This window comes from Branchiostoma belcheri, unplaced genomic scaffold (assembly GCF_001625305.1).
Source record: "Branchiostoma belcheri isolate BF01 breed outbred unplaced genomic scaffold, Haploidv18h27 scaffold159, whole genome shotgun sequence".
NCBI lineage: Eukaryota > Metazoa > Chordata > Leptocardii > Amphioxiformes > Branchiostomatidae > Branchiostoma > Branchiostoma belcheri.
The window spans coordinates 215,714-229,096 of NW_017803035.1; the positions used below are offsets into that span (position 1 = coordinate 215,714).

Below are 13,383 nucleotides of genomic sequence, written 5' to 3' on the forward strand. Positions count from 1 at the left end.
CTGTGGCTGGTAAGTATCTAAGCTTATATGGAAGAAACTTAATACATTTCGGATTAATTGGGTTTAATGTCATCCTACCAAATTCTTGTCTGAAAATGGAAAAAATACAAATCAAATGAAACAATTCTCATAGACTGTATGAAATGACAAAAAAAGAAATGTTAGGGATATTTCTCACTCTACTCGATACCAAATTTCAGGTCATTTGGCCCGAAAATGTAAAAGTGAACTAGAAAGGCCGACATTTGCTTTGGAGCAAATTCAGCATGACTTCACCACATTTCATGACATGGCAGGGAAAGAAGGAGAAATACAAGGGAAAACTAGAAAGGCCAATATTTGCTTTGGAGCAAATACAGCGATGGGTTCACCACATTTTACGACATGGCAGGGAAAGAATGAGAAACACAAGGGAAAACAATGATTTACATTGATATAACTATAATATGAAGTAACATACAACTAAAACAACAGTTGGATAGCTATTCCCTACTTTATTGGTTAGGATTTGTAATTGCATAATGCAAACTGTTGATTTTCAAAATAAATAAAAAACGTTCATGCCCCGCATTCCAATGCTGGAGCAGAAAAGCTTGAAATACCTAGCAAAACACTTGAATAAAGACATACTGTCAGTATGGAAATGCTCTGTGCAGGTGTTAATCAAGTTAAATCCCAACAGCCAATCAGCAAGAAATGCTCTGTGCAGGTGGAAATGCTCTGTGCAGGTGTTAATCAAGTTAAATCCCAACAGCCAATCAGCAAGAAGTATAGAGGAAAGCTGCATGCCTATTGGTTGATGCCCTGCATTCCATTGTGATGACTCATGCCCAGACGTGGTAAACACGGCACACTAACACAGTAATACATTTGCTATAACACAGCCAAAAAACTCAAATAAAACCATTCTAAAAGCCTGTATCACAAAAATTTAAAAAACGCCTAGGGGTATTTGCCCACTGTACCTCCATACCAAATTTCAGGACCTTAGGCCCTAAAATGAAGAAGCTGAATCCATTTAAAAAATGGCAGGAGAAGAAGGAGGAGAAGGAGAAGGAGGAGAAGAAACATCAGAAAAAGCAATATGGGTTCACCACCACTTCGTGGTGTGGTGAACCCATAATAATTCTTTACATTGATATAACTATAGTATGGAGTGACAACAGTTGGATAGCTATCCCTTACATTATTGGTTGGGATTTTTGATTGCATAACGCAAACTGTTGATTTTGAAGATAAAAAGAAGCGTTTATGCCCCGCGTTCCAATGCTGGAGCAGAAAAGTTTGACATACATGTACAGTACAGACCACGAAATACGCATCAAGTTCTGCGGGACGTACCGCGGCCGTAATATTCCGCAGACGTCCCGCAATATCCCGCAGTGGAGCACTCGAGTGGGAGGGGGCGCTTCGTAAAGTGCGCCCAGAAATGCCGGACAATTTTGATCGTAAATATCGTACAATTTGTAAGTATAGCTATCTTGGATTCGGATGTATTGAGACATACATTTGTAATGAACAGATTCGTGTATAGTCATGTATGTATAAGCCCCCTTCTCTTCCGCAACTCCGTACGTCAACCTCTCCTATATACATGTAGGAGATTTCCTTCTTTATCAGGTTCGCTTTTGAACCTCCTTGATGTAACGTAACTATCAACCCGGCTAACACAAGCAGTGGCGTTTCCCATTACCAGTGGACAGTTTTACGAAAGTGCTGTGAAATTCTGCGGGACGTCCCGCATTTTTCCGCATGACATCCCGCACTCTCCCGTAGAACGTCCCGCACTCTCCCGCAGAACGTACCGCACTCTCCCGCAGAACGTCCCGCACTCTCCCGCAGAACGTACCGCACTCTCCCGCAGAACGTACCGCACTCTCCCGCAGAACGTACCGGACCCTCCCGCAGAACGTACCGGACCCTCCCGCAGAACGCGGCGCTCTCCTGCATGCAGGACGTCCCGCACTCTCCCACAGGTGTTAATTGAGTTAATCCAATCATATCCCAACAGCCAATCAGCAAGAAGAATAGAGGAAACCCGCATGCCTATTGGTTGGTTGCTTGCTCTGCATACCATTCTGATTAGTCATGCCCAAATACGTTAACACACTTCTATAACGCAAGCTCAAACTAAAAAGCTCAAATGAAACCATTATAAAAGCCTGTATCATAAAAATGAAAAAAAAAAAAACCTGGGGGTATATTTGGCCACTGTACCTCAATACCAAATTTCAGGTTAATTATTTAGCCCCAAAATGAAGAAATTGAATCCATTTAGAGAAATGGCAGACGACGACGACGGAGAATAAACATGAGAAAAAGCAATAGGACTTCACCACTAGAGGGTGAAGTCATAAAAATGACGCTTTCACCTGTGCAGGTGGGAGGACTGGCACTCCAGGTGCGGTCAGCGTGGCAGGTGGCCCTTGTCTCACCTATCAGATCGTAGCCGGAGTCGCAGGTGAACTCTAAGACGTCTTGGTAGAAGTTGAGGCCAGTCATTGCGCCGTTCGCTGGAGTTTCTGGCAACGGACACTGCACCGCTGTAATAAGGGAAAGATACTATAGTTCAGGCCTCGAAATTAACTTTCTTCCTATTGTCTCAGCACTTTCCCAAAAATAAATTTAAACTGTCCCGAAGTGAGGATAAACTCTCTCAATCTGATTTTTGGGAAGTATTGTTATGACTTCAACTTAGGGTTGCAGAGTAGACAGGAAATTGGGGGGGGGGCGCTTTCCCGGATAAACAAATTTATTGTCCCAAATATTTTTCTTACCCAAATAACATAGAATGCATGATATAAGATACACATATTAGCAATAATTTCAATAAAAACTAAGATATATCACATCAACCATAGACTGTACGGAGGCAAATTGTAGAAAATCTACATGTGGTAATTGTTGTTGAAAGTGTTTTATGAATGGAATCAATCAAATCAGAATTTTGATTTAACATTTCAAGGCATCCAATACATTTTCAGGGCAGCAAACCTCGGTTTTCAAGTCAATTTCCTGGTCATTCTTTTAATGTAGTATGTCGAAGCAGCCCTATACCATAGTATACTGATATCTGTGAGGCAAAAATGTGATGTTGACGGAAAAAGGTCGCTAGTTTCGTGTCGTAGGCTGGTTCTAGGTACATGTATTTATGGCCTGTATCCCAAAAATCAAGAAACTCCTCAAGTAGTTTCAAATCATGTTTTCAGTATGAAATGATGACGAAAATGTGCTAAGAAATGGCAGTAAATGTCAATATCAAATTGCATTGCCATTGGATACCAAGCCTTACGTGTGCACGTGGGGAAACTGTTGCTCCAGGTGCTATCCGCCTGGCACGTGACGCTCTCCCCATCCGCACCTACAAGGTCGTAACCAAGGTCACAGGTGAAGCTGACCGTGTCCTGGTAGGCGAAGTTGACCATGTCATGGTCAGGGTCAGAGCCGCTGGTCATCTCACCGTTTACAGGAACGGTTGGCTGCGGACACGGTACGGCTGATACAGGGAGACAGACATTTGTGCAAGGAGTATTTACAAAGAATGACCTTTTTCAGGCAAAAACAGAGGTTCTTCAACTTATTCAAGGCTTATTCTAGCAACTCCACATACAAAGAAGAAAATGATTTACTGAATAATAATAATAATAATAATAACAATAATAATGATGATGATAACAATAATAATAGCCACCTTCCTTTACTCTGCGTCATATTGGCTAATAATATATTACACACATATATATATATATATATATATATATATATATATATATATATATATATATATATATGTATAGAGTAACAAATTTAGAAAAAACAAAATAGTTGCTGAGCATGTGCCTTAGTCAAACAGGGTTAGAAGTGCTCTGTGTATTCAATGCCCTACCTAAATTGACCCGCTGGGCAAAACCTGATTTATTTATTTTGACATATAGGACCACCAGCCTTACCTGTGCACGTGGGGACGCCGCTACTCCACGAGCCGTCTGCCCGGCAGCTGATGCTTGCCTGACCGGTGAGACCGTATCCCGTGTTACAGGAGAACTCTGCCGTGTGTTCGTAAAAGAACTTGACGGGGTCTTGCTGGGAGCCAGAAGGAGTCATCGCACCGTTTTCAGGAGAAGTCGGACCTGCACATTCCACGGCTGAAACAAGGAAAATAACCTATTCACACTGCGCGAGCATTGGTTAAATTCTGCATTACCAAATTCACTATACATACAAGGATATAACGGTGGGCAACTTCAGTGTGAAGTCATTGAAAGCATCCACAACGCCTGCTAAGATGTGTGGTGCTAGGTCAGTCCCAGTGATGCTTAATTTATAGGTAGATACCTATGGGGTCATGAATTGATGTTACGCAATGTACAAGACAGTGGACTTCTATCACGTGGTGAGTACGACCTGTCTTGCCAATCACAGTGTAAACTTGATCCGCCCTAACCAATCGCAGTGCAGGTCTACACGTGCTCCTAATTTTGCCGCGTCTTCCAGAATTTTTCTCGGCCCACTCGAACGAACCACAGTAGCGACCGGTCCGAAAGGTTTGGAAACTACAAGTGATAATATGATATTCTCGCTCCCACTTCACCCAGTCAGCTGTATTGTCGATACATAGTTACTCGACCTTTGCTACGCGACTTCGGTACTGCCCCATAACTCATAAAGGCTGCACCAACGACTGCGCAGTGTAGATAGTTTACTTTTTAAAACAACGTGTGATTAAAAAAAACCTTTATCCACCAAGATAGACAAATGACGATAAGACACCTTAAACTTTGCGTCAAATTGAGATAACAGTTTGTTACATATTCTATACTTACTTTACATATTCTATATGAATTAAAACTGCTTGTGCTACGGAATTTCCTCACACTTGTGTAGGTTCCTTGTAGATATGTAGATCGTAATTTACTAAGTTGGTCTCCAAAGTAATTCAAAATGTTTTTTTTTTTCAAATTTTCCATTGTCTTAAATTCCTAACAACATTACACCATGCATTTCCATAAACCGTGGACAAATTATAAACTCCACCTGTTCTCACACCTACATGTCTTTAGAAACGAGAAAAAGTTGAACCTGTGCATATTTGTATGCTAGCTATAGATGCAGTAAGATATCAGACTTGTATCACTAGTACTGTTTATACATAGAACTTCATCACCATGACCTGTGTTTAGCTCGTAAGGGCATAAATGTACACTAAAGGTATTTTATTCATTCATCTTTCCCCTTCCCCTTCTCCATCCCTCCCCATTATTATTGACAAATCATGTATCATTAATTTTATATGCTCTTACATCTATAACTGCGTCCAGAAGCGAGAAGAAGTTGAACATGTAAATAGTAGATCACATTAGTAGGTATAGTTTAGTCATTGTTGTATCCTGTTCCTTGTCTAATAATGACCTGTACTTAGCTAGTTAGAGCACAAATGTACAATAAAGGTCTTTCATTCATTATTTTTTACATTTCCCAGGCACTGCCCACTGAGGTACCTTTCTGACAGATGTAATAGTTGCTATCGTTGCACGGGATGTTGTTCCATTTGTAGTGTTCCTGCGGCAGGATTTCCACGCACTGCTCTGTGCCTATGCTTGGCTGGTCAGGAGCCCAGTTCTGGTAGTCCAGGGCGCTACCATCGCTCCACACAAAATTTTCCTCAAAATGGTATGAAAGTAAATTTTAATCAAAAGACGAATCAAAATTATGTGAACATGGCTTGACATGTTTGGGCAAGAACATTAGAGAAGAAAAAGCACTGTAATTGGAAAAATATTTCGGCAGTAACGTTACATGTATGTTCTGTCATGCGTTGCATTGATCAGCGCCTGTTACATACTCAGAACATTTCCACCAATCAAACAAAGTTGGCTGAAGTTCGGGAGCAGTCTGACCAAATTAGGCCACGCCTGCTTGCCAGTACAAGTCAAATCGAATTTGAGTTAAATTTGAGTCAAATTTGATCCCCGAGCACGTCCGAAACACCAGGCAACCATGGCCGAACCCCTCATCCATGGTTGGGAGTTGGGGGGGGGGGCAGTGTCGGTGTTCGGAAGGCCGTATTCGGCCATGTGTGTGATGTGTGTGATAGGGCTTAACGGCAACTGCGGCTCTTTCAACACATCCTTTTCCCTACCACAACCAAATCAAGTCCCGTGTATTTTAACCAAATTACAACATAGATTTGTACATGAAATTTCGAAAATATCATAATTCAAACTTTATGAAACCGCTAATTATCGATTGAAGATAATTAAAAATGCTATCGTCAACTAAAACCTATAATGCCATTGCAAAGGCAGCTATGAAAACTATAGCTCACATGATCGGTAAGGTTGTCCAAACCAATCCATGTTTTTCCATCGGAATCATTGCGCCCCATGTTTCTGAGATTGGTCTCGATGAAGTCGTTCATTTCCTGAGTTTTGATGACGACAAGTTTTCCACCATCGCCACGCTCCCAGCAGGAATCATTTGCTCCTTGGTACGTCTGCTTGTCGTCGGAGAACTTCAGGCACGTTCCCTTGAACCTGATGTATTCACCCGGGCAGGGACCTGCGGTGAAACCAAAACGTTATTGGTTCAACATACAGTAAACCTGAGTGAAAATGACCTTTAATTATGTTTACCGAAGGAAAACATATTGTTTTTGTTCAGTTTCTTCTTCTTCTTCTCCAAACAGTGACCTATGACCTGACCAATGACATGATTTGTTGACATCTGTCACCATGGTTACATAATGTTGCAATTTCATGGTCTGCTCTGCTCCTGTCACCATATACTAGTAGTACATGACTTGTATGTGATTGTGTTTGAGTAAGAATTAACAGAGCAGGCCATGTCCGAAGGCAAACATTAGACATTTGCTCTACAAATGTTACTTTTCTAGTTTCTTCCGCAATCCAAGTGTTTTATTCAGCCAACATTTTGGTGACCGTCTACCACCTTTCTCATGGCAACTGGTTCACATTGCACGGCACAGGTGTTGTCTCTTATCGATGCGGTCCCAAATGCAACTTATTTACATATATACATATGTACAGTTACAGGGAACGGCATCTATAATAATGCGGTCCCAAACGCACAGGAGTGCTGTATAAACATAATTGTTGTCATTCAAGTATATAAACAGAGCAACAGAGAATGCGGTTTTAAACGCGACCGAGTCACCGAAACGTCACGACTTGGTTGCGGGAAATAAAGAGAAGAGTCTTACCATTTAGTGACTTACCAACATAATGAAATTGTTCATTGAGGCAGCACCGATGTTTGAATGCATTGCTCACTGAATAATTCATTGGGTATTACGGTAATGTGCGTAATTATTGTTGTACATTCCCTACGGCTAAACAACATGTCTGGGCTAAAAAATTATTTGGATACAACAAGATTATAACCCCCTTTCTTGGATGGACAAAATAGTTAACTTGCTTACAGAATTATACATTTTAATGCTAATTAGCCACCAAACGTACTCATGAACCCTGGTAGTACATTCAGATAGCCTCCACCAGACCTTCTGAAAGGGGTTTAGGATGGCACAATATATTGAATGGGATTCAAGCCACCCTAGCTGTTCCAGATGATAAGAATATAGTGGTAGACAAGACCTCTTACGTACTAGTGATTTGCCTAAGGAATGAATATGTAACTTACCGTGGCAGGAGAAGTCAGTGCCGCTCCATGTCTGGTCGGCCTGGCAGGTCCTTTCTGAAGATCCAACCGGAACAAACCCAGAGGAACACTGGAAGGTGACAACATCTCCGTAATGATGTCCACCGCTCATATCTCCGTGGTGAGGGGCATCCAGGGCTCCACAGGATTTTCCTGGAAAACAATGAAGACCAGCATTAGAAATGTTTAAATTGTAACAAAACGTCCATTCTCTCTCTCTCTCTCTCTCTCTGTGTATGTATGTATGTATGTATGTATGTTTCCGTGTGTGTGTGTATGTATGTATATGTATGTATGTATGTATGTATGTATGTTGTGCAATGTGTATGTGTGTGTGTGTGTGTGTGTGTGTGCGTTTGTAACTTGAACGTGAACACTTACGGACGCAGAAGTCTCCGGATTTTTCATATCCAGTGCAACAGTAGTGGACTGTTCTCTGGCATGTCGATGGTCGGTAGGCAGTCCGGTACCTACAACACGAATTCAGTCACAGAAGAGTTGGGTACATTCCTTGACAAAGACCTTATCTAATGTCCACCAGATTACAAAATAGGCTGATGGCCAATAGTTTGTCCAGCCTCGTTTGGGCCATCATATGGTTCATTTACCCGCCTAGGCTCACTCCCCCGGTCAATTATATTACCGACTTTATTTTTGTGGCATACAACTTAGCATGGGTACCGTCCGGATTTTCGCTCCGCAATGCTCGAATTTTTTTTTCGAGCGTTGCAGACCGAAAATCCAGATGGTGCCCAGGCTAAATACCACTGTTATGGTGTTAGCTATGACATGTGTATTTTTATGAATATGTCTAGGAATAGACTCCAATCAGTAGAGTAGTAGTATCGGTAGAGATGCCGATCGTCGATTCTTTGTCGACAGAATTAGAATTTACAGGCTCCAATCGTTATCTTTGCCAGCAGATCGGAGCCTCTACCCTGACATATTTATGTATATGCTATCCCTTTATAGTAAAACGTGGAACTTTATCCCAACACAAAGATTACACAGAGATCAAATTTTCAACGACCTCTATCGCCTTCGTAAGTAATGACCAATCACTTAAAAACGTAATCTCGAGAGTTACAGACACGTGACCCTATTCACACGAGACTTCACGGATACGTGACGTCAGCAATCGATCAAATGTGCCAGGGAGTTTATATCGTCCACCGCCACTGTTAAGTGATGGCTCTCAGGAAGACCTGCTTGGGGTCAATCTAAAAGCATGTGCATGTACAAACTATACACTTACAAGTTTTATAGCATTTTGTAAACTTAACAACTTGGTTGCAAATTACTATTGACCAGATGAAAGAAAACATGACAAATAGACAATCAATATCTGATTCAGTACACACCTTGTGCAAATCGCCCAGCTTGAGCCCCAAACCCCACAGTTAGTTGTGTACCGCTGACTGTACGCTACCTGGCAGTCATAGCTTTCAACCTTCGAGCACACGTTGTCCCTGTAGGACCAAATGGCGTCCAGTCAACCAAGCTGTTTTTTGCTTTTTTTTTTTGCTTCCAGTTGTATTATCTCACATTATCAGAGTAACGTTCAGTGCTTTTCGAACAGAAACCCAACAGTACCTAATGGGATAACTAATACATAATTTAAAAGATGCAGGTGAAACAATGCGTGCAGGCAACAACAACGCATGTATTGACGTGTACGTTGTTCAAATAGCAAACTTTATAGAACCCAGTGCAATTTCAGGACAAAAAAAATGCATTTTCAGACTCAATTTAATGTGGTTACTTGAATAAACAAATAATGATTTGAATAAACCATATCCAATAGCATACTGACATCTGTGAGGCAAGGATGTGATGTTGCTGACAGAAATGGTTGCTTGATACGCATTGTACGCTGGTTCTACCTATTTATTGGTGGTACCAAAAACTAAAGGGACACTTCACGTAGACTATTTTAAACACTTCAAGCATGAAATGACGTCGAACGTGTGTTAAAAATTGACAGTAAACGTCAATATCAGATGACAAAATGACAAGAAAGTTGACTTTTTGCATCGTCCTAATTTACATAATGCAGCTTAAAAACATTCTGAACCATTTCCTTACCCCGATAGTGTTTTGACCAGATCACTCTGAGACAAGAACACGAGGAACCATAGGACGGCCGCTACTAACGGACGTGCAGGTCCCGTCATGACGTTGGCTTCAACAGCGTTATTCTGTAAAAAGAGAGTATAAAATATATAGTATGAATTAGCCTGCAGCTGGTATCAATTCTATCGTGGTTGGAGCAGGATTTCGTCGGGGCTCTAGTAGTTTTCCCCCGCCCAGATCAACAGGCCGCCCGGTGAGCGTTTAGCACGGCAGGCAGGAATTTGATTAGCTCCACCAAAATTATCATGGTGGGGTAAATTGAACTGTCGTTGTGCAAACCTACCGGGGAGCCCATGCTAGTAAAGTCTGGCTGCAAAGAACCCCTGAAGCTCCGAAGAGAACCCGACCAAACCACGATATACTGGACACCAGGCTATCGAGTCAAGGCCATATTTTAGCTACATTATCTCTACCCCACCAGACCTAGAGTGCTACCATCATCTTTCGAGATGGAAGGATGCCTACTACTATCTCTACCCCATCCTGTGTTCTATATCGAATGTAACACGTACGCACGCACACATAAACACACACACACACACACACACACACACACACACACACACACACACACACAAACACACACATACACATAAACTATAAACTATATATATAAACTATAAACTATACGGGATAGCTGTTCTTGTTATTTCGAAGATGAGAAAAAAAAGCACGTATTCAAAATTGCTTTACCTTTGCCCTTTTAGACAATCATCAAACGTCCGTAGTAGATCGCCACGATACAGCCCATATAACGCTTCTACCGTGTGTTCACAACAGTGTACCCTTTGAAAAGAAACAAACAAACAAACAAACAAACAAAACAAATTCTCTGTGCGATAGGCGCACTAAAACGCCCAACGTAGCGTCCGTGGATTATGACTGGACAGACTTCCCATAACCAAAACACTCCCTCCAACCGGCGGTGGTTACAAAAATTGTTTTGACACTTTACCGGCAGACCTAGGGCGAAACCATTGTATCGACAGGTAGGGAACATGTTTAAAATAACTGCGGGAAAGGGCATCGATATATACCAACTTTGATGTTTTTATTTTAGTATGATGTAGGCTGACTTGTGTTGTATCTAGAAATACTGTATTTTCTTATTTTCAAAGGATGTGAACAAATGACTGAGCATCATCACCCCTACACAGAAGGTACCAAACGACACCTGTAGCTGTAGCTACGAGCAAGTAACTGTCACCTGCGACAAAGTAATGTCGTTAGCTGGAGTTAAGTGATGACATTTTAAATATTAATGACGGCGTCTGTATGGACAACAATGTATGGGTATGCATGGCTTGCCAATTTTCCGGTGCCAATTATTTTCAGTCATTGTGCACGCCACCTTATATAGATATGGTAATAATGGCACATTATCTAATATGATAATAATGGCACATCGGATGTATGAATTCAAAACGCCATGATGTGCGATACACATGCCAGGAGGCGTAATGAATTATAACCCTTTTACTGAAATGCCCAAATTCTCACAAAACATATGGTTGTCGTGGTTTTACCATCGCCATAAGCAAGAAGGTATAATATGCTTTCGAAGGTGCTCCTGTGCGCGTGTGTGTGCAAGAAGGCTTTGAGGGATTGTTTTGATATTTGATATATGAGCAGGTCTTGATGAGACCTTGAAATGATTCCATTTTTGGCACACTGGCGGTTTGTTTTGGTACTGCAGCTGGAATTCGGGGGGTTTGATATCTCATGATCTGGACATGCTACTGTGATGGTATTACTTTCAGCCTGGATATCACTCTCCGTAGTTACCGCTGACTCTCTCCTGTTGTTAGATATGTAGGCGTTGCCAATGTATTACCTTTTCTGAAACGTTGAACTCGCAGCACTGTCTGTGGGGAGGGGGGCTACTGCACAGGGACACACCGATTTAATTTTATGGATTACATCCTCTGAAGACCCCCAAACTAGTGAGCGCGGGCGAATAAAAAAAGATTCCGGTCAAAAATAAAAATGCTACAAAACCACAGGAATACACAGCTCAGGTATTGTGAATTCGCGGCAATACATAGCGACGTATACGACAAGCCGGTACATATGCTGGATTTTTGCGGAATTTATGAATCAGCATTGTACGTATTGTACATGTACTGAGTTATTGAGTCGTGGAGCTTCAGTAGCCTGGGTGCCTTCCTCCATAGTTACCAAACGGCTCAGTATTGTTCCTTACAACTCCCATGGACTACCCAGGCCTAGAGCCAGGCCAGAGCCTCGGAGAACGTGATCTTTTTTTTTCTTTTTTTTTTGAGAACAGGCGAAAATCAATGCGCGCGTGGATGTCATCCAGAAAATTAAGTCGGTGTGGCCTAACATGGAAGGTACAAAGTAGTATGGAAAAATTCTTGGCGCTTGCCAAGTCTAATGTGAGAGGTACATATAGCCAGGAGTAAGCTGTGCCATATGGTGTTAAAAAATATGTCGGCTTTCAAACTGTATGATTTGGATTTAAATTTTCCTGTTCTTGTATATTTAAAAAATGCGCTGTATTAAGCCTCGGTCACAACCCGCCGTACATGCTTTTTGTCCGTACGTTTTTTGGGAGGCTACGTCTGCTACGTTTTTTCTGAAAACGTGGGGAAGGAGTGGCATCGACGCACGTCACTCGCACGTCACTCGCGCGGTTTCGCAAGGTGTAAGAGTGTGGTCTGCACGCCACGTCTGGCCGTGAGCGGTTGCGTGCATCATACGTTGCGCAAGTGGTAAGTGAGTTGTACGTGCTTACAACGTACGATCTCTGTGCGATTGCAACTTTACCGCAAGGAGGCCGTACTCACACGTGCTTCTTCCGCACGGCACGTACGCACCCCCATGAAACTCCTTCCTCTTCGCCCCCGCCGTTCTGCTTCGCCCCCGCCCCGTTCTGCTTCGCCCCCGCAAAAAATTTGCTTCGCCCCCGTCGTTCCTCTACGCCCCCGACGCAATTCTGCTTTGCCCCCGTCCTTCTGCTTAGCCCCCAATGGCGGCACAGCTCACAGTCGACACGAAAATCGTCTGCAAAATAACAATAAAGGCTGTGCCGCCAAATTTAAAGTAGCCCATGCTCCGGCAAACATTCTGGACCACCTTTCTGCCAAGTGGCGTTGCACAAATCCTTCCCATTCAAAAGTTTACCCCTACCTCACGGCCCGTCAGTGGTTCTTACGTTTATAAGTACTGGCGGGAAATTTCACTCACGGCTGTACTTATAAACGCCAGTACTTATAAACGTAAGAACCACTGACGGGCCGTGAGGTAGGGGTAAACTTTTGAATGGGAAGGATTTGTGCAACGCCACTTGGCAGAAAGGTGGTCCAGAATGTTTGCCGGAGCATGGGCTACTTTAAATTTGGCGGCACAGCCTTTATTGTTATTTTGCAGACGATTTTCGTGTCGACTGTGAGCTGTGCCGCCATTGGGGGCTAAGCAGAAGGACGGGGGCAAAGCAGAATTGCGTCGGGGGCGTAGAGGAACGACGGGGGCGAAGCAGATTTTTTTGCGGGGGCGAAGCAGAACGGGGCGGGGGCGAAGCAGAACGGCGGGGGCGAAGAGGAAGGAGTTTCA

The 13,383-nt window shown here is 42.6% G+C and overlaps 1 protein-coding gene across 1 annotated transcript; it reads right to left on the reverse strand.

The window, feature by feature from the left end:
- Positions 1-5,320: 5,320 nt before the first annotated feature.
- Positions 5,321-7,789, reverse strand: LOC109465820 (alpha-N-acetylgalactosamine-specific lectin-like). Its single transcript, XM_019763260.1, has 3 exons — positions 7,660-7,789; positions 6,326-6,558; positions 5,321-5,661 (listed from the first exon to the last, which is right to left on the reverse strand). The coding sequence occupies exons 1-3, from the start codon at positions 7,787-7,789 to the stop codon at positions 5,467-5,469; spliced, it is 558 nt and encodes a 185-aa protein (XP_019618819.1). The 3' UTR covers positions 5,321-5,466.
- Between the last annotated feature and the right edge of the window lie 5,594 nt (positions 7,790-13,383).